Below are 26,473 nucleotides of genomic sequence, written 5' to 3'. Positions count from 1 at the left end.
TGTGTTTTTGTGTGTCATATCTCTCAACCTCTTAGAACAAGAAATCTGGACAAAGCCATAAATAATGGGGCACAAAGTCTCAAAAATAGGGACACTTTTGAAATATTTCTCTTACAAATTTAGACAGAGAATAACAGATTTTGCATTAGCATGAATTTTCTTTTTTTCAAAACAGGTTTATTGTTTTAACATATAAGAGAAATATCATAACAATTTTATACAAGTAATTAAAAATAGGTATTATTATAATATTCAACAAAACAACTAAAGTATTTACAAAGACATCCACTACAATCAGATCAATTAATTAAACTAAAATACCATGCTATTGAAATTAAATTTTTTTTAACAAATTTTGTAAATTATCCCATACAATAAAATAAGATGTTTTTCTATTTGTTCTAGTCCTAATTGTGTTTATTTCCATATGGCATAATATATTCATAACATTTTTAAATTCATTGAACGAAGGAGGTGTATCTGAAATCCAATTTCTAGTTATTATTTTCCTAGCCACTGCTAGAATAGACCATAACAAGGGAAGCTTAACCTTTTTAACACTTTGAGGTACAGGTGTGTTGAATAATATAAGAGATTTAGAAATAATTAAATTATCTGTAAAAAGAGCCTGCAAAAATTCATTAATTGACTTCCAGTATTCTTTCAATTTTATACAGTCATAAAACATAGGAGCCCAGTCAGCATTAATTTCTACATTACATCTCTTACATAGATTATCTTTATTATTTATTTTATTCATCATCAAAGGTGTATAAAAATATCTATGTAAAAATTTCCATGTATAAAGTCTCCAGACAATGGAAGACGTAGTTCTATAAGCAGATTCCAATATATATTGTTTATCTTGTTGATTTGGTGGGTCCCCATTAATAGAAGTGAAATAATTCCAGTATGAATCTACACTGTAAAAAGTTTCTTGTCTGATAACTTTATGTATGTATGAAAGTTTACCTTTATCAGAAACTTTATGTTGTAAATTTAATATCAAGTAATCAATCAGTGTTGGAATAGATTCTTTAACAGTTATAGACATTAAATCTATTTTATTAATGAGATGTTGTCTAAAGGTCTGAACCTCTAACCAGCAAGTTTCTCTTAGATCAAATTCTTGTTTTAAGAAATCTAGATTTTTAACTTTATTATCAGATATCAACTGATACCAGTACTTTAGATCATTATCTATAGCTAAATGAGTTCCTTCAGATGTAGATGACAAAAGCATACCCTGAGTATACATTATAGGAAATACAATAAAATTCCATTCCCTATACTTAGGGTGCATGAATATAAAGTTACGATAACTAATAATAATATTTAATGGGTAACAAACCATATGTTTAGGTGTAATAGGTGAAGTACAAAATTCCTTTAGTAACCTTAACATGGAGTTATTTACAATCATATTTTTATGTGTTAAGGAGATTTTCATGAAGTGTATACTAATTAGCTCCCAATAATCTTTCCATTTTGTGACATATGACTGATCTATTAATAAAGTAATAACTTTTACAATAAAAGAGATAGTATATAAATTAAAGTCTGGAAAAGAAATACCCCTTTGAGACCAGCTATTAGTATGTTTCTTTAATGCAATCCTAGGTCTATTAGGTGCCCATAAGAAATTTAACATTAGTGTGTTCAATTTCTTGATAATTATTTTTGTAGGTGGAAGTATTATTGATTGTATTAAGTATAAAATCTTGGGGAATATTATCATTTTAATAATTGTAAGTCTCTCCTCCATAGTAAAAAACATATTATTCCAGGTATTAAAAGATGTTGTATATTAAGAAAACAGGTATTATAATTATTATATATAATAGATTTAATATCTTTAGATAGTATTATACCTAAATAAGTTATCTGACCTGAATTGGGTACATATTTAGTAAAATCACTAATGAGAATATTTTTTCGTGTATATATAGGTAGTATTTTCGTTTTTTCTTAATTGAATATTAAACCAGAAATACTTTTAAAATTCATCATGTTATCAAATAGAGACTGTATAGAAGAATTAGATCCTGCTGATGTAATTAGAACATCATCTGCAAAAGTTGAATTTTGATGTTGTATTTTCATCTATTTCAAAACCCTCTATGTCAGTACTGTTTCTGATCAAATTAGCCCAAGGCTCCATTACTAAAGTGAATAATAGTGGAGAAAGTGGACATCCTTGTTTTGTACCTTTAAGAATGGGTATTTTTGTGAAACATATGTTCCTACCTTAATATAAGCCAACGTTCCTTTGTATAAATGTTCAATTAGATTTACAAATGCATCCAAGAAGTTTGTGCACTTCATTAAGGTAAACAGATAGTCCCAACTTACTGAATCAAATGCTGAACTTATATCAAGACTAATAAGTGTTAAATCTTTCTTTTTCCTATTTGCAAAATCTGTTAATGTTAAAGTTCTTCTTATATTATCAAAAGTATTTCTATTTACAATGAAGCCTGTCTGATCTATATCTATAATGCCGGAATGATTGTCTTCAATCTATCAGCAAAGATATTCATAAACATTTTATAATCAACATTAAGTAATGAGATGGGCCGATATGAAGAACATCTAGTTGGATCTTTATTAGGTTTTAAAATTGGCGAAATAAATGTATATTGCCAACAGGAGGGGGGTCATTAACTCAGTTTGGGCCAAAATAAAACCTTATGTATTAATGAATATGTATTTTTAGAAAGGATTTTATATATCTCTGGTATAATACCATCATTACCCGGTGCTTTGTTTGATTTAAGCTTATTTATTTGTGTAATAACTTCTGTATATGAAATACCCTTGTCCAATAGTTTAATCTGTTGTTTATTGCTTTTATTCATATTTGTGGTTATAAACTCCTTTATTTTATCTTTAGGTTCCATGTTAATATTATTATGGTTAATTTTGTGAAAGTGATTTCTAAATTCATTTAGTATTTCTGGTATACTAGAAACATTCTTCTTTTCCTTAGAGAAAAGATTTCTTTGATATGGTTTTGTTTATTCAACCTTTTGTTTTATTTTTAAGTCTATGTAAGTATTTGGGGCTTATTGAATAAGACAAAACTTGTATTTCTCTAAAGTTATTTTAACTTTATGAGTTAAAATTTCTTTGTATTTCTCATTTAGTTTGTTTATTTCTTCAATAACTTTCTTGTCCATAATATTTTCTTTATTATTTTGTTTATAAGAGTCTAATTTACTTTGAATATCTAACAATTCCTTATCCCAAGATTTCCTTTTATTATTATACCATCTGATACTTTGTCCATATAGATATGATTTTAAGGCATCCCAAACATAAACAATGGAGACTTCAGGAGTGTTATTTATGTCTAAAAATGTTTTACTTCTGAAAGTATATATTCTTTATAGTCTTTTAGTTGAGTTAAGTATGCTGGTATCCTTTTGATCTGAACATTATGAGTATTTTTTATCATGAATTCAAAACAATTGAATTATGATCAGATATAGGACATGAAATGACTTTGGAATTAATTAAATCTGTTACCATCTGGTTAGAAATAAAGACCCTATCTATTTTTGAATAAGTTTTGTATCTGTTAGAAAAAAAGTGTATGGTAATGATTTTGAATCTATCTGATTATTAATATCATTCAAATGATAAGAATTAGCAAAATCCTTTAAATGTTTTGCATTAGATGTAATTCTTCTCTTCCTATAGTGGTAGTATCACTTTCATGTAGTATACAATTAAAGTCACCAGCTAAAATAATATCTCCTATAGAGAATGATATGATCTTATCAAGATGATGTTTCACTGTATTAATACCAATTCCAGGTATCCAATATACATTAATTAAAGTGTAAGTCTTCCCATTAATTTGTATTGTAACCATACAAAACATTCCTTTGTCATCCTGATAAGACTTAATGGTTTTAGGAATGGGCATACTTTTATTCCATAAAATAGCCACTCCTCTTTTTTCTGAGTGTGCTCTGAACTAACCAATACTGTATATTTGTTTGTGGCTAGTTTATCAATATCTTTTTTCAAGAGATGGGTTTCTTGTAGGAAGACTAAGTTGGCCTTATGTAAATTAATGTATCTTATTAGGCTTGCCCTTTTACATGGACTATTCAATCCATTAATGTTTAAAGAAATTCCTTTTAAAGATGTCATTTGGCATTTTTAAAACTTAAGAATCTTATGATCAAAATAACAAATAACAAGATAAGTAATGTTACATCTCCTCCTTTAGGTGTACCTTTAAATATAGCTGTATTTATTGAATCTCTTATGGGATTTCGTATAGGATTCAGTTTTGTTTGTAGTGACAATGAATGTACAAAATATATTGTGGATGTCAAAACTATATATAAATAACAATGAACAAGTGAAAATAATGTAAGGATTAAACCTTGCATCCAGCCTGGAGTTGTAAACTCCAACTTACAGTAGTATTTACCACTCAAGTTAACCCCTACCCTAAGCAGCAGTACGTCAGCTACCACCTTATCAATTTAATACTAGTTATATTTAACTGAAGTTAACAGTTTTCAATTCAATTATCTAGCAAGACAAGACTACACATTTGGTAAAACAGCATCATATAAACTAAAATAAACCTTTTTTTTTTTTTTTTTTTTAAAACTGTTCATACTACTATATACATCCATGTAATATAAAACACTTGTATTCAAATAGCATTCAAATAATCTTGATGTTAGAAATCAAGAGGAGAGAAAATAAGTTCTAACATTCATTTAAATCAAAAACTTTGGCTAATATGATTCAGACATTACATATATTAGGATGCATCTATTTTCTGTCATGTAAATACAGTTAACAGCTTCCAAAAACCTTGAATTGCTTGTATATGAGCATTTACTCAAACTCATTATTGCCAATAGAATAAAATATTGTATTCATAGAAATTGTTATAAATCATACTTCATAGTTAAGCAGATTCTCAGAAACATTTATATACATATCTACATACACACATACACACACACACACACACATATATATATATATATATACATACATACATACACACACATATACATATATATATATATATATATATATACACATGCATACACACATACACACACACACACACACACACACACACACACACACACACACACACACACACGCACATACACACACACACACACACACACACACACACACACACACACACACACACACACACACACACACATACACACACACACACACACACACACACACACATACATATATATATATATATCTGATCTCACTGAGTTGTATCTTTACTGAGCACCATCTTACATTGCTGTCCCTTCAATAAATCTGTCTGCTTTATACAAAATAATGCACAGCAAACACATTTTAGTAACCAGATTTTACAAACATGCTATACTACTGCTTTAAAATATATCACATGACAATTTCTTCCAGTATAGAGTTATAAAATTATTTATGCTTGTCAATCAGATGAATTAAATGAGTTATAGTAAGGTATATGTTTGGGACATAGGTTTTTAACACATATTATTAATCTGCTATTCCTGTATCTGTGATGTGTCAGTGTGATATCTAGGTCAAAGGTAAGACCAGCTGCTTTCAGCTTCTCTGTGAGAATTCTGAGAATTGAAGCTTTTGAAGTAGCTCATGGACACTGTGCATGAGACAGCCCACATCCCAGATTGTCTCTCTTAACATTTTGGCGGAAACTTATTAAAAACTAGTGACAAACATTCATTTAGCAGTGTAAATGCATTTAAACTTGACAAAACCTTCACAATGCATTCTACAGGTTATTACAGACTCTCTGTAAGTGAAATCAAGCCCAAAATTATTAATAAGTAACAAAACTCAACATTTTTGTCCCAACTCAACTCCTATGAATCTTATTATTTACTGTGTCTATATGATCAAAAGTATTTCTATATATTAATAAAGAAAAGAAAAGAGATTAGAAAGTAAAAGTGTGTATCGCAAAAGAATAAATAATGTAAGAGAAAGCTATAAGAAGTATATACAATAGAATATTACTTACTGTTTATATTAAAAGAGTTAAAAATAAAACATATTATTTACTATTATTTAGTTCTAATTATTATTAGTTAAAGCATGACAGATTATTTACAAACAAGCATAAGCAGTGTAATCAAGAAAGTATAATTAGGTAGTGTCATTCCTGTATCTGTGATGTGTCAGTGTGATATCTAGGTCAAAGGTGAGACTAGCTGCTTTCAGCTTCTCTGTGAGAATTCTGAGAGTTGAAGCTTTTGAAGTAGCTCATGGACACTGTGCATGAGACAGCCCACATCCCAGATTGTCTCTCTTAATATTTTGGCGGAAACTTATTAAAACTAGTGACAAACATTCATTTAGCAGTGTAAATGCATCTAAACATGACAAAACCTTCACAATGCATTCTACAGGTTATTACAGACTCTATGTAAGTGAAATCAAGCCCAAAATTATTAATAAGTAACAAAACTCAACATTTTTGTCCCAACTCAACTCCTATGCAAATCTTATTATTTACTGTGTCTATATGATCAAAAGCATTTCTATATATTAATAAAGAAAAGAAAAGAGAGTAGAAAGTAAAAGGGTGTAAGGCAGAAATAAAAAAATGTAAGAGAAAGCTATAAGAAGTATATACAATAGAATGTTACTTACTGTTTATATTAATAGAGTTAAAATAAAACATATTATTTACTATTATTTAGTTCTAATTATTATTAGTTAAAGCATGACAGATTATTTACAAACAAGCATAAGCAGTGTAATCAAGAAAGTATAATTAGGAATAGCATTTGAAGAACATATAAACTTTTAAAGGAAAAAAAATGTATCAAATTACTGACCTTATTTTTCCTCTTCAGAAAGAGAAACAAGTTAAATCACAGCTTGCCATTAAATCTCCAGATATTTTGACTAGTTATGAAACAAAACATTTCTTTGTACACAGAGAATAACTTTGATTAAATCTTTTTCAAAATATTTGTTGCTTCTTGGAAATGCAGGAACTATATTTAAAAAGATTAATAATAAAATAAAATGATGAGAGAGAAAAAAAAAACATAGTACAAATCATTTGTTTTTTAGTCTCTTCTTCTTCTCTGAAGTCTTCCACAAAGTTTCAGTTGCCAGTCTCTTTAACGAAGGACTAGCCCATTCCATTTCTTCTATTTTTTCCAAAATCTTATTTTTTGATAAACAGTAAAGCAGAGTCTAAGTCATCGAAAATTTTAGGACCATCAGGAAGGAAGATTTTAAGCTTGGCAGGAAACAGAAGGTATGTTTTAAACTGTGCTTTTAAGCTCCCTTATTAGTGGCAGAAAAACTTTTCTTTTAGCTAATACCATGGAAGAATAGTCATTGTCAAAACGCACAGTTGTTTCATTAATCTTAACAGGAGCTTTAGCCCAAGCAGATTTAAGAACCATCTCTTTATCAAAAGATGATAGAAATCTAACTATAACTGATCTAGGATAGTTTTTGTTAAGAGTTAGTATTAGCTATAGATCTATGTGCTCTTTCGATACCAAAAGAGAATGCTTCTGGTAAATCTAAAGTTTTAGGGAGCCATGTTGTTAAAAAAGAAGTAATATTGTTACCTTCAATATTTTCTGGCAGTCCAAAAATCCTAATGTTATTGCGCCTAGATCTATTTTCCAGGTCATCCAGCTTTGTTTGTAAATGTGTATTTTGTTTCAGCAGAAACACAATGTTGATTTCTTCTTCTTGTATTCTATTTTCCATGTCATTCACAGCTTCTTCTATGCCTGTCATCTGGATCTTCTGTTGTTGCAGGTCCATATGTAACAAGTCTATTTATTTTGTAGTTTTTTCTATGAAAGTGTCTATTTTAGTAACCATTTTATCCATCTTAGCAGTAAGTTGCTGGACTATAATTATCAGAGACTGAAGTTCTTTCTTGATGCTGGAGTCTTGAGAATTTGTCTTACTGGAACTCATTTCAGACTGATAAACTGACAGGAAAATTTCCAAATTAATTTCTGACAGGAATATTATTAAGATTTCCTTTCTTTTTTAGATATAGTTCAAGAACTATATAAAACAAACATATTTAGAAAGAAAATTACTTCAAAAAATTTAAGTAATTAATTCCTGTCAATGTAATGAAATTGGTGGAGCTGAAGAAATCTGCTGCTATCCTGTGTTCATCCTTGGCCACCGTCCCAGCATGAATTTTCTGAAGGGTATGAAATCTGAAACTCAAATGTCTATTTTTTCTGACTTCAGCCCTCAATGATTTGCCAGTAAACCACAACTGTATGAGAAACAGACCAAAATATGAGGCAAAAGTCAGGATATTCTACAAAAATCTGCACAGTTGAGAGGTGTATATGTGTGTGTGTGTGTGTGTGTGTGTGTGTGTGTGTGTGTGTGTGTGTGTGTGTGTGTTATGCTGTAGAGTGGCCATTATTTATCAAAGCTACAGGGAGCCACTGCAGAGGGGTGGAAGAGCCACATGCGGCACCAGAGCCGCAGGTTGCAGACCCCTGCCTTAAGGCAAGCATTAGCTTGTTTAAGATTGTAATTCCTTTTAAAGCATTGTTAAGATGATTTCAGAAATTCAGTAAAGACATTTGTGTTCATCTGCTTGCATGGGTTGGTGTTGAATTGTTAGTAGTTACAGTCTCTAGGTTGTGCTACATTAGTCTAGTTTTGTCAGACTTGTCTATTCTCAAGTAATTAATTTATTTCTTGTTTGTGGGACATCTGTTTTGACTTACATCCCAGGTAGATTTAATCTCTTTTGCAAACATGCTTACTACAACATCCTTGCTTGTGCCAAGATTACAGATCAGATATGTTGCATAACTGTTCTGTTTAATTTTTTCCTGGTTATCTAATTCTACAAAGAATCTCACTTACATTTTCTGTAATTTCAAAAGTCCTTGCCACTTTGCATAGAACTTGTTTTCGGTTATAGGTGTTAACACAAGTATATTACTCTGTAGTTTCAGGTCTTTGAGATGAGCATTCTTGTTATATGCCCTCTGTTGTGTCTACTGTGTTCACTCCTTATGCTCTTTTACTACAGGTAGGATAGTTCTTAACCTGTCCTGAAGGTCTTCAAAATACTGTGTCACATTATTGAAGGAGGTGGTTTCCTCCTCTTATGCTTCTTTGGTTATATCTAGCAAGCCTTGGAGATGCCTGACATATAGCAATTAAAATTGTGCAAATCCAGCTGAGGCTTGAGGCCTACTACAAATAGAAAATGTAAAAATAGTCAGTCCCATTTTCTCCCTTTCAGTTCTGTAACCTTTCCTAAAGATAGATTTTAAAATTTTGTAAAAGCAATCACCTGCTCCTTTTGTTTGACACTGATGTTCAGATGTCTTACCTATTTCACTTCAAGTTCATATTCTTGCATTACTCTGGAAAAGAATGGAGTGCCCTGGTGGCTAAGAAGGATCATGGGGAATTTCTACAGTAGAATGAACCACTGCTATTTCATTTGCTATGAGCTTTCCTTTGCCTCTTCATAGGCCACTGCTTCAGGAAATTTTGTAAAATGCCCCGTGATTATCAGGATGTGCCGCTTACTCTCACGCAGTTTGTCAAGTGAACCTACAATGTCCATTTCTATCCTCTGAAATGGTATTCCCACTACAGGTAAGGATGTCAAAGGGCTTTTATACCCTGGGCTGGGAGCAGTTTTTTGACTGTCTGGGCAAACTGCACTAAAGTTTTATTTGTCCTTTGTATATCATGCCAATAAAACTTTGTTAAAATCTTAGCTTTTTCTTTATCTATTCTTAAATGAAAGAAAATATTGCTGTGCTTACTTCTTTACAAGTATTCTAAAAGGCTTTGGAACTAATGACTGACTCAGTATCTGTTCATTATTTTTGGTTATCCTATTATACCTCTTACCATGCAGACAATGAAGATGGGAACAAATGCACTTGAAAATAGGAAGATGCAGCTAAAAATCTGGACATGTAATTAAAATAAAATTTGAATATCAGATAGCATATAATTCTTCCCACTTCCAGTAGGACTGGGATACTACTCAGAAATGCATGCTTAAAAAACAGAGAGCAATCAAAATGATGGAAAAATATCTGTAGACTTTAACGAATTGTATCTCAAAATTCTTCCACACAAGGTTATTTATTTTTGCTCCACAAAAAGGAAGATGTAAGATGTGTTCTCCTTCTTAACGTTATTGTTGCCAGTGATATGTTAGCTATTTAGAGTGATATTCTGTGTACTAGACAGCATCAAAAATCACATGTGATGAAGTTAGAAAATGTGTGAATGGGCAAATGAGGCCAGAAAATAGAGACATACCTCCAAAATAGGTATATCCTGTTCAGGGATACATTTTGACTGAAAATAGGAGCATTCCTCCAAAATAAGGACAGTCGAGAGGTATGAGAGTAGGTAATCTCTTAGTTCAAGGTATGGATATTGTGTTAGCCTGTTCTCTTCTATTATTTCCACTTCTCTTCTTGTATTCTTTCCAGCCCATTCCAGTACACTTGAAAGAGGCATGGCTTAATTTAGATCTCTATGGAGGCCAGCTGGAAACCCCCGCAACCAAAATTTGAGGACTTTCATACCCTTTATATATATATATATATATATATATATATATATATATATATATGGATCTACCTGACAACACCGACACACTACAACACCGACAACGAAATCACCGACACCACATAACCGAAAGTTCACAAACACGAAACCTCACATGCCCGACCCACCACAATCCCGACAATCAACAAACAAAACAAATCCCCTGTCCAAAAAGCACACACACAACACAAGCACACCAAAATCCTTACAAACCCACACTAAACCTTACATACACAACTATCTACAACCTTAACCCAAACCCTAACCCTAAGGTCCGTCACTATCACACACTCACCTAACCCGCGCCCTAACCCTAACTCACTTAACCCGTCCCAACCCTAAAGACTGTCACTATCGCACACTCACCTAACCCGTGTCCTAACCCTAACTCACTTAACCGCCCTAACCTAAAGACTGTCACTATCGCACACTCACCTAACCCGCGCCCTAACCCTAACTCACTTAACCCGCCCCTAACCCTAAAGACTGTCACTATTGCACACTCACCTAACCTGCACGCTAACTCACTTAACCCACCCCTATCCCTAGAGTCCGTCAATATCGCACATTTACCTTACTCGCACCCTAACCCTAACGTCCTTCACTACCGCATACTTACACAGTCTTCTCACATGTCGGTGTTCTCAGCGTCGGGGTTTTCATCCATCGGTCATCTCACTTTTCGATCTTCTGGTGTCGGTGTTCTCATCGTCGGCGTTGTCAGCTTTCGGCATTGTCAGGTAGACCCATATATATATATATATATATATATATATATATATATATATATATATATGTATGCAACATCAACATTGTCATCTTAATGCCCATAAATGAAATCCATTGCATATGGTAAAAGGTGAGTCACAGAAACTGCTGGCATGTTTTAATTAATAAATACAACTCATTTACCATCTAATGGATAAAATATACTACGTAGCATTTTACTGTTATTAAATAAGTATATTCCAAAAGTGATCTAAGATTTATTTAAATATTCATTCATTTCTGGGATTGACAATGTTCCCAAATAAATTATTCCAAATCTCTGTTTTCATAGGTTCATACTAGGTGAACTGCCCTTGTTGGCCATTTTTAACCTAGCCAGTTATCCCATGTGATAATCAAATCCTGCACCTTGTGTCTGTAAGATAAAAACCTTAACAGTTATGCCAACCTCCAATATGCTGTATACTATTCTAATCTATTCTATTCTGGATTGTGAGGGCTGTTAATAAAAACCTTATCTAACCCTAAAAAGTGGGGTGCACATTCTGATGTATTAAACTGTATGTATATGGGGCATGTATGTCTCTCTTGCATCATAAAGCATTCAATCCCTGATACCATGGTTGTGAAGATTTTTAAATATAATAACTCTACAAGTACAAACTACAGTCAGGATTGCAAGCAATCAGAACCCTTATTTCATATAATATTTTGAGTTTTTTATCCAAGGTTGAGCACTGATGTGCATAGATCTTTCTCAAACTCAGCCTGAGTACGATCTGGCTTAGTGACATATGGAGATTATGGAAATCGAACTGTAGATTACAGTAAGCAGGTTATAGCCTTAATCTTCTGTCCTACCTGCTAGACTAAACTTTAATGTAAACAGGTTCTACAATGATATCATCCTTTTTCTTAGGCCCCAAAGTAGTTTCCTCAAAAGGCTGTTTATAAGAATATTTATACCCTGCAAGCTATTGGCAGTACATTTCCATTTTTGCAAGTAAACTTGTAAGTTTTAGGCACTAGTTTGTCAAAAAATATACACACTATTATAAATATCAGTATTTATTAGTTATTAATTATTTATTTGATCTTAAAAGTATTACTGATATGGATAGCAATGAATCTCAGGGTGGTATATGCCCATACATTATAGACTAGTTATGTGTCATTTCAGTTTTGTACTGCATAATTCCTCCCCAGATTTTTTTAGTAGTATATGACTAAGCATTATGAGTCTTGTAACCTTCCACATTGCTGCAATTTTTTTTGGCCCTCTGGAGCTGTCATTTCTTAATTTTGCTGTATGTTTTGGTGAGAACTGGGTGGCTGTTGTAATCTTACAAATGGCTTTTGATAGACAACTGTTTGGAGAGAGCTAGTCAACAACATGGTTATGGTAACATGAAAGCTTCCACTGTAAGTAAATCATACGTAGCAGTGAACTTTATTTGAAACTCATTGGCATTCAGATATGTCAAAAATTACAGTGGGGCATTTAAATTACCCCTCCCCAATGCTGCCAGTGTTTATCCAAACAGAACAAAATTTACATTTGGGTATAATATTCATTGTGAAATTAATTATAAATCACATCTAACTTAAGGAAAGCCGTAAATAAATCACCATACAATAAGGACAAAGGCTGTCTCCATAACTGCACCTTGTAGGTGAGCACACATTTTTATGCAAAATATCTTAACAGTTTAAGCAAAAGTTCATTAAAGTCTGCCTTATACATTCCTGAATGTTCTAACTTGTATCTGAGTGACATGATGCCACCTTCATAGGAGCTACTGGTATATAATGCCTGTACGTGAAGTGTGCATGTAAGTAACATTGTGAATTTGAATTTGGATAAACTGTGTGCCTATTTGAAAGGTTTGTGTTGAGATGAGAAGCAGCTCACCAACTAACTACTGTTGACATTGTTCTTACAGGACATAAATGCTTCGATGACAAACAGTACGGTGACAAGTAAGCCACCTGTAACGTTGAGACTCGTTGTTCCTGCAAGTCAATGTGGCTCACTTATTGGAAAAGGAGGATCAAAAATCAAGGAAATCAGAGAGGTAAAGGACACCTATCTTTATTGCAGTCATGTAAATCAGCAACTTGAATATATAGTGCCGTTCTTTATTAACATGACAATATTACCTAAGGCATTATGTTAGCCCTAGTAGTACAATTTGTAGACAGAGAAGAGCTGAATCCTTGATCATTTTGTACGATAAACATGTTTAAGTGTGCCAACTCATTTCTTTCAAAGGATATATGCTGCATTGGATGAATACACTGTTTGTAATACACAAATAATTAAAAAAAAAACAGAATGTCACATAAAATAGTCCATTTTTGAATCCCAAGTATAATACACTGGAAAATTCAGCATAGGCAAAACTAACATGTATAGGTTAACAGTTAGTATTCTGAATCACAGTGGTGTATTGCTGGAGGTGTGTATTGCATATATATATACAGTAGTGTGAAGTGATTGGTATAATCAGGGTGTTGGAGATACACCTATACCTAGCATTTCAAAGAATATTATAGAAAAAGTGAGGTGCAATGATGTTGCTAGTTATAATACCAATAGTTAAGTTAAACATTTTAAGATCTGTCTTTCTTTCATATGTACTAAGCATCTTGTAACACAGTAAGACTAATCAACCATGCAACACATCAGATTTTAGAGATCTTTTAATTCTTTAATGATTTAATTTTGTAAATGTATTTTCCTTAGGTAGAGTGTGAAAACCAGTGATATTGCATTAATTACTTTGAGATATTGTAGTCTCAACATAGTTACATGTTAGCCACTAGAAAATGTTGGCATTCAGTTTAATACTGCTTAAATGCTTGACATTTGATGTTATCTAGTTACCTCTTGCATGAGGGACAATTAAAAAAAATGTTTATTTTATGCTAATGAGGCTTACAGTTCTTCTAACCACTGCAGTTCATGATCATCCATTTTGTGGAATTTCTGTTCTGGCAAGGAGAGAAGAAAGGCTTCAACTTGATTAGATAATTAGACTGATCTTTACCATAGGGCACTGTAGCTGTGTTTGTTTTCAACGGGGGCTCCATTGGCTGTTTATTTTAATTATTTATTTATTTTTAAGTAAAAACAAAATAAACAAAGAAGCAGTTTACAGTGCCAGTTTTCAAAGCAGTAGCAGCGGTGGTACCTGTTGCAACACAGGCCATGGGCCTCCTGGAGCTGTGGGCCCCAGGCTTCACCTTGAATTGTCACTATTATAATCTCCTTCTAGAGGGACATAGAAGTTCTCAACTTTCTTGATTTTGCCTCAGATTTTGGTCTATTTCTTTTAAAATGTATATGTTTTTTATGACATATCAATGAGAATTTTAGTCACTAAATAATAAAAGACATTTTAATTTCAAACTTAAGAGCCTCCAGAAAAAAAAACATGTTAATATAAAAACTGTTATTTTAGTAACTTTCTAAGTGTATAAAGGCAATAGCTGTCAAACAGCTGAGTTATACTGTCATAGTCATACAAGTGGATCTAACTGATGATCACATGTGTGTGTGTGTGTGTGTGTGTGTGTGTGTGTGTGTGTGTGTGTGTGTGTGTGTGTGTGTGTGTGTGTGTGTGTGTGTGTGTGGTCTTTTCTGCATAAGGTTTGTGTCATTTTTAGTAAATCAATGATGACTGTGGTCAATAAATGATGGTAAACAATAGTTTTTCAGACTTAATAGCCTTCAAAAAAGATTATTAATGCAAAGACTGATATTCTAGAAACGTTTTAAGTACACAGAGACAGTAGCTATCCCTGATTTTGGTCCTTTGTGAATCCATTATTTTCTAGCTTTCCCCTTGAACCCTGAAAGAGGTTGAGATGTATGTGGGGAGATGGGGTTGCAGTGGGTTTCACAGTGTCTTCTTACAGCAGTGATTTGAGAAGATAAATTTTTGTGAGGCAGTTATTTATTCATTCATTTGATCACAACCAAAGATCTGAAATGTGCAGTCACAGTCATACAGTATGTGTGGCTGTAATTGATGGTCACGTATATGTGTGTGTGTGTGTGTGTGTGTGTGTGTGTGTGTGTGTGTGTGTGTGTGTGTGTGTGTGTGTGTGTGTGTGTGTGTGTGTGCGCACGCATGCGCGCTGGCATGTGTCTGTGTGTGGGTGTTGTGTGTGGGTGTGGGTGTTGTGTGTGTGGGTGTTGTGTGTGGGTGTATGTTTCTATGTCTCTGTGTGTGTGTATGTGTCACAGAAGGATTAGATCCTTTTTCCGCTATCCCTGATTTCACAGACTGTCAGTCATTTTTTGCTTCATATTTTGGTCTGTTCCTCATGTCGTTTGATTTTTTTCTTGTTAAATCAGCAAGGATGGCTGTCAATAAATAATAACATACATTTGATTTTCAAACTTACGGCCTTCAGAAAAAGCATGCTAATGCAAGGCCTGGTATTTTAGCAACTTTCTAAGTATATAAGGATAATATCAGTCATTCGGTTTTGTCCTTTACCCTCCATTATTTTTTAGATATTTCCTTGATTCTTAAGCTGTACATTTGAAAGGTATGTGAGGTAGGGCATGCAGTGGATTGCACAATGTATTCTGACAACAATGAGCTGAGATAAATTCCTGTGTGGCAGTTATTTATGTATTTATTCATTAATTTTATCACAACCAAACATCTAAGATGTAGAGTCACAGCAATACAAGTGTTTGTAATTTGTATATTTGTGGTTGAAGCATAGATAGTGTCAACTTTCTCTGATTTTGAAAAATCTTCCTGCTTTTTTGGATCGTATTTTAGTCTGTCTCCTATAAAGTGTATTTTGTTTATGGTAAATCAATGAAGATTACAAACAGTGAATTAGGACGAACATGAGTTTCCAACTTACTCATCATCATAAAAATCATGCTAAATCAAAGAATGTTATTCTAGTGACTTTTTGTTCTGAGTATATAAATGCAGTAGCTGTCTATGATTTTGATACTTTGTCTGCTGTTATTTTGTAGCTTTCTTCATGATTCTGGAGCTAAAAGGTTGAGAGGTATATAGAGCAGATAGTGGTTTGCACACTGTATCCTGAGACCAGTGAACTGACAAAACACATTCTACTGTGACAATTATTTAAGTATTTATCATTTATTTGACTGCAGTCAAACATCTGAGATGTTCAGTCACAATCATATTAATAGTTGTAATTGATAGGTAATTACCACATGTTATTGGGAAAGAATTGCAAAATATCTAAAAGTAGCAGGTTGGTAGTAATTTTATTTTCTTTTTACATTCCTTGACAGTCAAGCATTAGCATTATACTCCATAAGTGGCCATCTTTGTGTGATCTGTGTAGGATGTATGTTACAGTAAATGATCACTGGCAGAGTGTTGCATCAAGTAGTGTTGCCATCTAACAGTGTTTATTTATTCATTTGCTTCCATTTGTTGACAGAGAATAATCTGGCTGAACTAACAGTCTCATTTTCAACTGGGGCCTGGGGAGAAAATCTTCTCAGTTATACAACAAAGTAACAAAAAATCAGTCAGCTGTACATGGACTTTCTTGAATACATACACAAAACAATTACAAAGTACATGAATATAAATAGAAAACATCAGTAGTAACATTTACAAAAAATTGCTTTGGACAGTCTTGGATGAATAAAGGGCTGAGGCTAGAATAGATGGAGATGAAATTCAGGTACAAGGACAGGTCTAAATTGAAGTTATGTAAGATTTAAGATTATATAGTAACAATTTATGTTTGCTTTCATATTTAAGATCTGGGGAATGGAATTCCACAGCTTGACTACATGAACAGAGTATAGAGTCACCAAAGTGGTCCGGTGGTTTGACAACTTCTGGAATGTATTGGGTGTGAGACCTTAGGCCTCTGTGAGACAGATATCTTGAATGTAAATTAGAGATGGATGGGCATCGGATGGGTTCATGCACAATTTTATGTCTTTTTTTTTAACTGGACAGATGTCAGGGTGTTTCAGCTCCAGACAACTGTTCTTATGAAGTATTTCACAATACCGTGTTTTGTGTGTGACATTAGCAGCATATTTTACAATTTTACTGTGTGTTTGTTCAAGTTTATGAAGGTAATGTTTTGGAATATTAGTAATAATATAGGCTGCATAAAGTATTGTTGGTAGTGAAGTTTGGGCTTATTTTAGTTGTGCTGTTTCTGTTAAAGTGTATTGTTAACTTCTCATACAGCTGTGCTTTACAGTTAATTTTATTTCTAGATACACTCTGATGTTAAAGCACCAAGTGATTTGAAAACACAACAATGATTATGACACTTTTGATGCTTTAGTTTTACTGTTGACTCAAGTTTTATTTAATAACCTGACCCATAAAAAGATCTCAAGTTAGGTATTGCCAAAATGTACATATGCATGCAAAGTATGATGGGTAATAAAAATACACCAGACTTCTTTAGATTAACAGCTACTCATTTGCTTTATGGTTTCACTAATAAAGCATCAAATGTGTTGCGTTTTCAGTTTCAAGAAAATGTACAAAGGGCTGTAATTATGAATGAAATCAGTGGTGAGAATGATTATTTTCATCACTAAGGGTGGTTATTTGGATTTGCTAAAAAAAATGGTGACAATGCACTTTAAGTAGAGTATTGAGTTGTATAGCATGCCAATCATTTGTTTGATTTTATCTTTCAGCTTTTGGCTGTAATTTCGTCTTTGTGCAGTCTGCATGTACTCCCTTTCTCTGTGTGGATTTTATTAATTTACTTTGGTTTCTTCCCCAGACCCTCGGCTGTATAAAATATGCTTCTGGCCATTTGTGTTTCTACTTTTATCCTAATCTGACACCAGAGGGGTACAAAGAAAATAGCTATATTTTTTTCCTTTGAAGAAGTAAGAAGTCAGGCACTGTTCCCACATAGGATTTATGTAGCCTTGCAAATGTTTGTCTTCTCAGTTTATTAGGGAACTACTTGCACTTTAGTTTTGAACATCAACTTGTAGACACAATGTATTTTTCCTCTCAAGAAAAAATAAGACTGAATTTGTTTTTTTTTTACTGTGTTGTTTTGCTCAGACCATCACTGGATCAAAAGGTTGTAAAAAGCTATAGAATACACCTCAGAGCATCTAGAATTTTATGATGTTGTGGGGGGGGGGTCTAGTGGCAGCCAGCACTGCAGCTTAATTCAGTTACTTCCTCCTAACCTATTAAATGGACTCTTGGTAAGTTCGAGGATTAGAAAAGGAAGGGGTAAAACTAGAAATTAAGACAAAGTGTAAAAAAAGTAAGAAAGAAATAATCTTTCTAGGTGATGTGGTACCAGGCCGAGTAGGAAATGGGGGTGGAGCACTGTTAAGATGCAGAAGGGACAACTGTGCAACAGGGAAGCCCATGGAATCCTGTGTCTAGGGGTCCACTCAGGACAATTTCATCTAAGGCAATAAGGTGGCCATATAGCATGGATGCTGAGGCAGTCTGTGGATGAAAGTGAATGACCCCACCTGTTGTTTGATCACAGGTACTATAACCTGTAACAGAGCCCTACTCCATTTTGATTAGCCCTACCAATTGAGTTGCTCTCTGCAGTCTCCCCTTGCTTTAAAGTCACCTACCGTCACCTCTTAATGCCCAGCCTTTGTAACCCATAGTTAGTTGTTAGGCTCATGTAGCAGTTACTAAGTTATAAAACAATTGCAGCCTTATGGTTCACATTGGTGATGCTAGAAAAACTATATTCCCTTCCTTAAAGTGTATTGGTCATGTTCAGAAGTAAGTGTAAGTAATAAACCCTTGAAGCTGGATATAACTTCTTTAGCATATACAGAACCAAATTATGCATTTTTGATGCAGAAAGTGCATTGCTTTTGCATTTTATATTGTTATAAGGATGATCCCCTGGATTTTTGTTCTCATAGATGAAATGCCTGCCATGACATAACAAAAAAAAAAAAAAAACCCCACAATGCCTCACTTCCAAAATTAATGTATAAACTACTATATTTTCATGTTTAATGCATCAGTAGTATTTGTTTCCTGCTTCCTAGAAAGTCAAATTTGTCAACTAGTTCTCACAGGTAAAAAGCCTCACATTGAAAATTAGCAGTGATTTTGTAATAGTCAAACCACAGTGTAAGTATCTCCTCCATCAAATAGGTAACTTCTTTCTGTTTACCCATAGTACATTACAGATGTATGTAAATCACTGCCCACTACTTACCATGACATCATTTTGCGGATGGAGTTATAGAAAAAAACTGTGAAAACAGTGAGACTAAGAAATTAAACAACTCATGATAATTTCTTTTTTTTTTGTCCAAAATCACTTGTAATTATATGGTGAGGAATATAATGGGAAATGAAAGTAGTTACAAACCAAAGATGCTTCTGAAAGGTACCAATACAATTTGTCAAAGTGTATTGCTCATGTTTGGAAACATCTAAAATTAATTTATTTTCTTGTTGTGCCTCTAATAATAAAAGTTGCAAGTGTTTTGCTCAAAATAAAGATTATAGTGAGCTATTTGACTTCAGTTTTTTCTCTACAATAAAACCCACAATGATGGCATGGTAAGTACTTAGCAAAGGTTTACATGTAACTGCAAAATACTATGCTAATTAAGATAACTAACCTCTTCAGAGGAAATGTGTCTTATTTGATTGTGGTTTCAGCTACCACACTATCTTGTGTTAATTTTCAATATGAGGGCTTCCATCTACAAGAACTAGTTGAGAACCTGCCTTTCTAGGAAGAAAGAAACTACAGTTAACATGGAAATAAAATAGTTTATACATTAATTTAGGTAGTGAGGAGTTGTTGGCTCAAACTTTCATGGTGCCATGGCAGGCATTTTCAGGTGGCCGTCCTTACCAACAAGCTAAAACACTACAACAGCACATTTTTTGCTTCAAAAGCTGTATTGATTGGCATTCTATATGGTAAGCAGGTTATATCCAACTCCAAAGATTTGCTACTTAACACTTGCTTTGTAATATAAACATCACACTTTAAATGCAACCATGTTATAAATTGTATTTACTTAACTCATACGCTTTAGCTGAGAATCGAACAGGACAACGTCTTACTGTTGTCGCCTCACAGTAAGACGTCCTGTTCAATTCTCAGCTAAAGCGTCTTCTGTGTGGAGACATGTGTGAATGGGCGTACCTTCTTTGAGGGTTGTGTGTCAGGGCTGGCAACTCGGTACGTAAAAATCTACTGCCAATCAATAGTGGAACGGAGTTCTGCTGTGGCAACCCCTAACCAGGAAAAGCAAAAGATACAACAACATAGTATAATCTGAAAGCATATAAATTAGGTATGTACAGTAATATTATCTAGGGATTCACTGTGATTAACGTTGTGTCATTTGGGTAATTTTTGCTTAATCTAAACTAAGTCATCTTAATCCTTAGAAAATCACATTCCAAAAACAGTAACATCCCTCATTCATGCAGCACTCAGAAGCAATATATTTTTGCAGAGAGCATGGGAATAAGCCCTCTCAGTCCAAATCTCTAAATACACCTATTTCACATTTGCATAAAATCATAGGTGGGAGAGAGGTTGAAAACAACTCCACAGTAGAGTCAATGCATAATCTAAAGCAGGCACAATTTCGTGAAACTTCAACTACAGGAAAATTGTGACCTTCTTGTTTTAAAGTCCTGAGAATGACTGTTTCAGGCTATGGTTGTGCTTAGATTTCCCATTGTCTATTCAACAAACTAATACATTAATAAATATATGTATATTGTATAAAATGAAAACTAGGAAGTGCTATAAAATAGCTCTGTCATCACAAAAGGTAGAGCGGTCTATCAAGTAATCTCACCAAAAATGGGCTGTGCCACTAATAATAAAAACAAATAAATGCGTAGCATTTAAGAGGTAACTTCTCTAATTTTCATTAGCAGTAATAAGTGGCACTAGTGCTAACATCAGTACACATTAAACGCAGGCTGTTTCTCAAGTATGCATTAGTAAAAATAGGGGTGGGTGGGCATAACTGCCTGCATTGACATAACTGCATAAATGCATATAGTTTAGTTTATTTTTATTTAAAGTGCGTTGGTCATGTTCTAAATATATAACCTCCTTACTGTATACAATACCAAGTTATGTAGTTTTTGATGCAAAAATTGTGTTGATTTTGCATTTTATTTTGTTGGTAAGGATGACCCCCTGAATATTTTTCTCAGAGCTGAAAAATGCCTGCCATGACATCACTAAAGACTGAAAACATAATGCCTCACTATGTAAATTAATGTGCAGACTACTGTATTTATATGCAAAATGCATCAGAAGTAGTTTCTTACTTTCTTGAAAGATGAGTTGTCAACTAGTTCTGGCAGGTGGGACACTTCACACTGAAAACTAACATGTGATGAAGTAATAGTGAAACCACAATGTAAATAAGAAGTAGCTCCCCTATAGGACTAAGTTCTTTTTAACAATCTCAAATACTCTGTGGTTGGGTATAAATCACTGTTCAGTACTTAAGTTGCTATTAGGTTCATAGGTTCATAGGTTCATACTAGGCTATCTGCCCAAGGGCATTTATAAGCCTAGCCCATAGTTATGTGGCTTTCGCCACCCCTTTAGTTTGAATAAAAACTATGCCTATCATTTTTCTGTGCCTCTGTCAAGCAGTGACACTGAAGTAATCCCTGGGGTATATCTGCGATCTCCCATCCATTGGTCAAGATTCCTCTTGAACAAGGCCAGCGAGGTGCTCTGCCTCACATGTACCGGGATTTTGTTCCACAGCATAGGGAGTCTCTGGGTGATGAATCTGTCCCTCCAGCACGTTCTATTTATAACCGTGTCAAGGTTTAAGTCTCCCGCCCTTGTGGTTCTGAGGGATCTAGATTTTTTGAGGTGAAGCATATTCATCAAATCTGGGTTTGACATGGCCTTATATGTCAGGCACAGGTCACCTCTGAGCAAGCGGTATGAGACTGAATAAAGCTGGAGTTCTTTCAGTCGGGCAGCATAAGACATATTTTGAGACCCTTTATCCTTTTGGTGAGGAACTTTTGGGGCCTTTCAAGCTGCATCAGGTGTCTGGTCAGATACATTCGAACGGGCATTGTACTCAATCATAGGTCTAATGAGTGATGAGTACAGGGGACGATGACCTCCCTTGATCTAGATGTGAATCCCTTCATGATCAGGTGGGCGATATAGAAGGTTTTCCTAACTACTTTAGCAACATGAGTGTCAAACGAAGACTACTGTCAACTTGGGTCCCCAGATCCCTGATGACTTTTTCTGTGCTCAGTGGATTGTCACCTATATGGTAGCTAGGGGTAACCTTGTTTTTCCCGAAGGATATGACTATGCATTTTTTGGCGTTTAACTTCAGGCCATGGCTCTGGCACCAGTTATCCGTTTCTGTGAGGCCCTTCTGGGGATATCTGTGTCAGATGTGTTTTCGACTATGGCGCCCAGTTTGCAGTCATCTGCAAACTTTGTCAGCCATAACCCTCCTGTGTTTGCTTGTACTTCAGAAAAGTAGATGCCGAACAAGAGTGGACCCAGGACTGAGCCCTGTGGGACACCACTTGTGACAGGCTTTGAGTCTGACATGGCTCCAGCAACTCTGACCCTGTGGGTTCTGTCGCTTAGCCAGTTTGCAACCCATCTTGTGATGTATGGGTTTACATTCAAGCTGATGAGTTTTTCGATGATACCTGAGTGGGGTATTGTGTCGAAGGCCTTTGCCAGGTCGAGGTAGGCTGTATGGACTGCCTTTCCCTCATCAATGGCCTTGGTGACTGTCTCGAAAAAGTCAACCAAGTTTAAGAGGCAGGATCTGCCTTTGACAAAGCCAAACTGGGTTGGATCCAAAGTCTGCAAGTTCCCTATGTCTTTATTTATGAGTTCCATTATGATCCTCTCCATGGCTTTGCAGATAAGGCTTGTCAAGCTAATGGGGCGGTAATTTCCAGGGTCTGTGGAGGCACCGCCCTTATGAAGTGGGACCACAGTCGCCGTGCGCCACTCCTTGGGTGCGTATCCTGAGGTGAGGCTAAGATTAAACAGCTGTCCTAACTGTGGGTTTAATTCCTCATTGAGTTCATGAAGCACACAGCCGGGGACACCATCCGGTCCCATGGATGCTGTGTTTTTTGCCTTAGTGAGGGCAGTTCTCACCTGGGCGTTGGAGATGTTTGGGGGCTACAATCCTCTGGAATAGATATCTCTCCTTTTGGGGAGGGGGGGGAGAAGTTTGCACTGAACCTGTCAGCCAGTATGTTAGCAATGTGTGTAGGTTCAGTAATTTTCACATCATTTTGAACTAATTCTGAGCATATCTGGGAGTTTCCTCCTAGGTTTCTAACATAGCTAAAGAAGGCCTTATGATTGTCTTTAGAGTCCTTGGCGATTTTTCTCTCAAAATTTGCCTTGGATGATTTTATGAGAGCTCTTAGTTTTTACTTATAATGATCAAAGGTGTCTTACCTTTCAAGGATTTTGCTCTATCTTGTAGTAGCTTCCTCCTTTTGTTGTAGAGCTTGTTTATGGCTGGGGTCCACCAGACTGGACGCTTGCCTTTGGTACAGAGAGTCTTAGTTTTGTTTGGGATTGCCTGATCCATGCAGTCCTGTAGGTGCTGGTAGAAGGCATTTGTAAGTGATTCAGCGGTTTGAGTAATGTTTACCACTGGCTCAGGGGCCTTAAAGGAGACCACACTAGTTTTAGAAGTGTGAAATCGGCTTTTGAGAAGTTTTTCACTGTGGTCTTTTTGTTTCAGGTGGGGCGGGATGAGGACCTCCAGCGAGATTAGTTTATGATCTGATCTCACCAGTGAGGGTATACTTCGGTGTTGAACATTTTGATCCCATGTTCGTGATGATGAGATCAAGTATGTTTTCACCTCTTGTGGGGATGGTGACTAGTTGTTCCATGGCATTTGAGTTTATGAACTCCAGGAATCTTTGGGTTAGAGTGTTCGGGCTTGAGTAGTGTTCCCAGTCTATATTAGGGTAGTTGAAGTCACCTAGTATGATGGTGTTTGGAGATACATTTATCCCTCCAATGTTTTCAGGAAGGCCATGTGAGGTTCCTGAGTTTGAGAGGGTGGCCTGTAACATGCTACAAATTGCAGAGCAGTCTTGCCTATGGTTAATTGCACCTGGATGGTCTCCGATGCATCGTGCGTTGCCACCAACCTTGAGGTGTGGGTGTCCTTTATGAATATGGACACCCCTCCTTTCTTGGTGTTGTCCGGATTTTGGGGCGGAACGTATGATATGAGGTGAAACCTGTTAGTGCTGGGGTGCTCTCAGGAGCCTTGAACCAGGTTTCTGTCACAGCACAGACATCGATGTTCTCCATATTGAGAAGGGCCTCGAGTCGTGCATCTTGAGATTGAGACTTCTGGCATTGAGCAGCATTACCCTTAGTTTTTTCCTTTTTGGTGTTCTAGGGTGGTAGGTTTAGAATTTGAGCCTTGCCTAAAAAGGCACTATGGGGTGGCAAGAGCCTTTGCCAATATCCGGAAGCCCAGGGTGACAGGTGCAAGCCATCCCTTGGCAGCGTGGCTTGTCCAGCATGTCATCCCAGGCAGACAGACATTGGATCCCCTTTGAATGACACCAGAATTTAAGCCAATTATTAAAGCTGATCATCTTATCACTGTATTGTGGCATCATTCTAGGTGAAGGTAGGATACTGCTCAAGGTCAGGGTCATACCTGCCTGGGCTACATAATCAGAGAGCTCCTCGACGTCCCTTTTCATGTAGTCCAAGGAGGTACGTCTCAGGTCGTTGACACCAGGGTGGACAATGACTGAGTCGTACTTGTACCTGCTGTTGAGAGACCTGAGTGCTTGCGTTATGTGGCGGATTCTAGCCCGACAGGCAGCTTACTGTGACCTTCTCCTTACTCAGTCTGGTGAGCGGGACGTCAGTGTGCCTGACTATGGAATCACCAATGACAAGTGTGTCTGGCATTTTGTTTGGCCTTAAGGGCTGTGACTGTTTGACACTCTGACTGTGTGGTCTATGTGTTGCATGTGTTGGGTCGTGAGGTGGTAGTTGTTTGGGTGTCTGCTTTGGTGGCCTCTGCTGTTTTGGTAAATTTTTGACCAGAGCCTCCGAGTATGTCTTTGTGTGAGTATGTGTATGATTTGAAGTTGTGATGGTACCATGTGTGACTGGGTATGTATTGTGTGTGGTTGCCTTCTCCTCCTGTCTGGTCTTGCCAGTCCTATGTTGAGAGAGCTCAGCCTCCAGTTTGGCCGTATAGTTGCATCTCTCGCATGTATTTGTGTTTTGTGGGAGAAGGAGAGGATTGTCTGTGTACATGAGGCAATTGTAACATTGCCTCAATATTCCCAGGTTCACCAGTTGAGCTGGAGAGGACACTAGCAACTGATCCCTCGACATACTAGAAGTAGTAGATAAAGAACTTTCAAAGGACTCCGGGCAAAGTGGGTTTTGGGCTGGTGGGGTACTATCTATAATAAGAGTGCTTTATCAAGGTGCAAGTACTGTAGGAGTAAGTGCTAGGCTTTACAGATAGAGAATAGTCTACTTGGGAATCAAGTAGAGATGAACTTTTCAGTTATAGGATATGCTGGTTAGATCAGCAGTAAAGTTTACCGTGTTTTATAGCAGGGGGCTGAAGGGAGCTAGGAATTGGCCCAAAACGACCAATGGACTACTAGTTTCTGGCTGAAACTTCACCAAATCGGACAGAAAGGCCGCTCAGTGCTTCCCACTCCCACTGGTAAGCAAAGAAACTTCCCTCCTTCCTAATAAGGCAATGGATCAATACCGGGACCTAAAAGCAAAGCCCAGGGATCAGCAACTCTGAAACTGGACTACTCTAGTTCAGTAAGGCGGGAAAACAAGAGATTTTTTTTGTTTTATTACAGAGACAAGGAAAAAAACAGACAGTAATTGCTGTAAATCGGCTAGCGCACTTTAGTGTGTAGCCTACAGAAACAATTTGCAACAATTAGTAACTTAAAGTGCAATAAACAGTGTAAAATGCAGAAATCACTTAAAGTAGCAATAAAACAGGCGAAATGCAGTTGCTAGCTTAAATAACAGTGGGTACAATTATAGAGAAAAGTTAAGCAAATGGCAAAATTGAGCAGTTCATTATAGTCTTATTTTTTGCAAA

At 35.5% G+C, this 26,473-nt stretch overlaps 1 protein-coding gene across 16 annotated transcripts in view; it reads left to right on the top strand.

The window, feature by feature from the left end:
* Positions 1 to 26,473, top strand: part of LOC122796513 (poly(rC)-binding protein 3-like) — an 819,027-nt gene that overhangs the window by 622,262 nt on the left and 170,292 nt on the right. For all 16 annotated transcript variants that reach the window (XM_044065073.1, XM_044065072.1, XM_044065067.1 and 13 more), the window contains one exon: positions 13,287 to 13,418. In XM_044065073.1, coding sequence (XP_043921008.1) covers positions 13,287 to 13,418 — 132 coding nt within the window. The remainder of the gene's footprint in view (positions 1 to 13,286; positions 13,419 to 26,473) is intronic.

The sequence above is a fragment of the Protopterus annectens genome, chromosome 3.part0 (assembly GCF_019279795.1).
Source record: "Protopterus annectens isolate FY-2018-M chromosome 3.part0, PAN1.0, whole genome shotgun sequence".
Taxonomy (NCBI): domain Eukaryota; kingdom Metazoa; phylum Chordata; order Ceratodontiformes; family Protopteridae; genus Protopterus; species Protopterus annectens.
The sequence above is the reverse complement of the archived record's forward strand: the minus strand, read 5'-3'. Positions and strand labels throughout refer to the sequence as shown.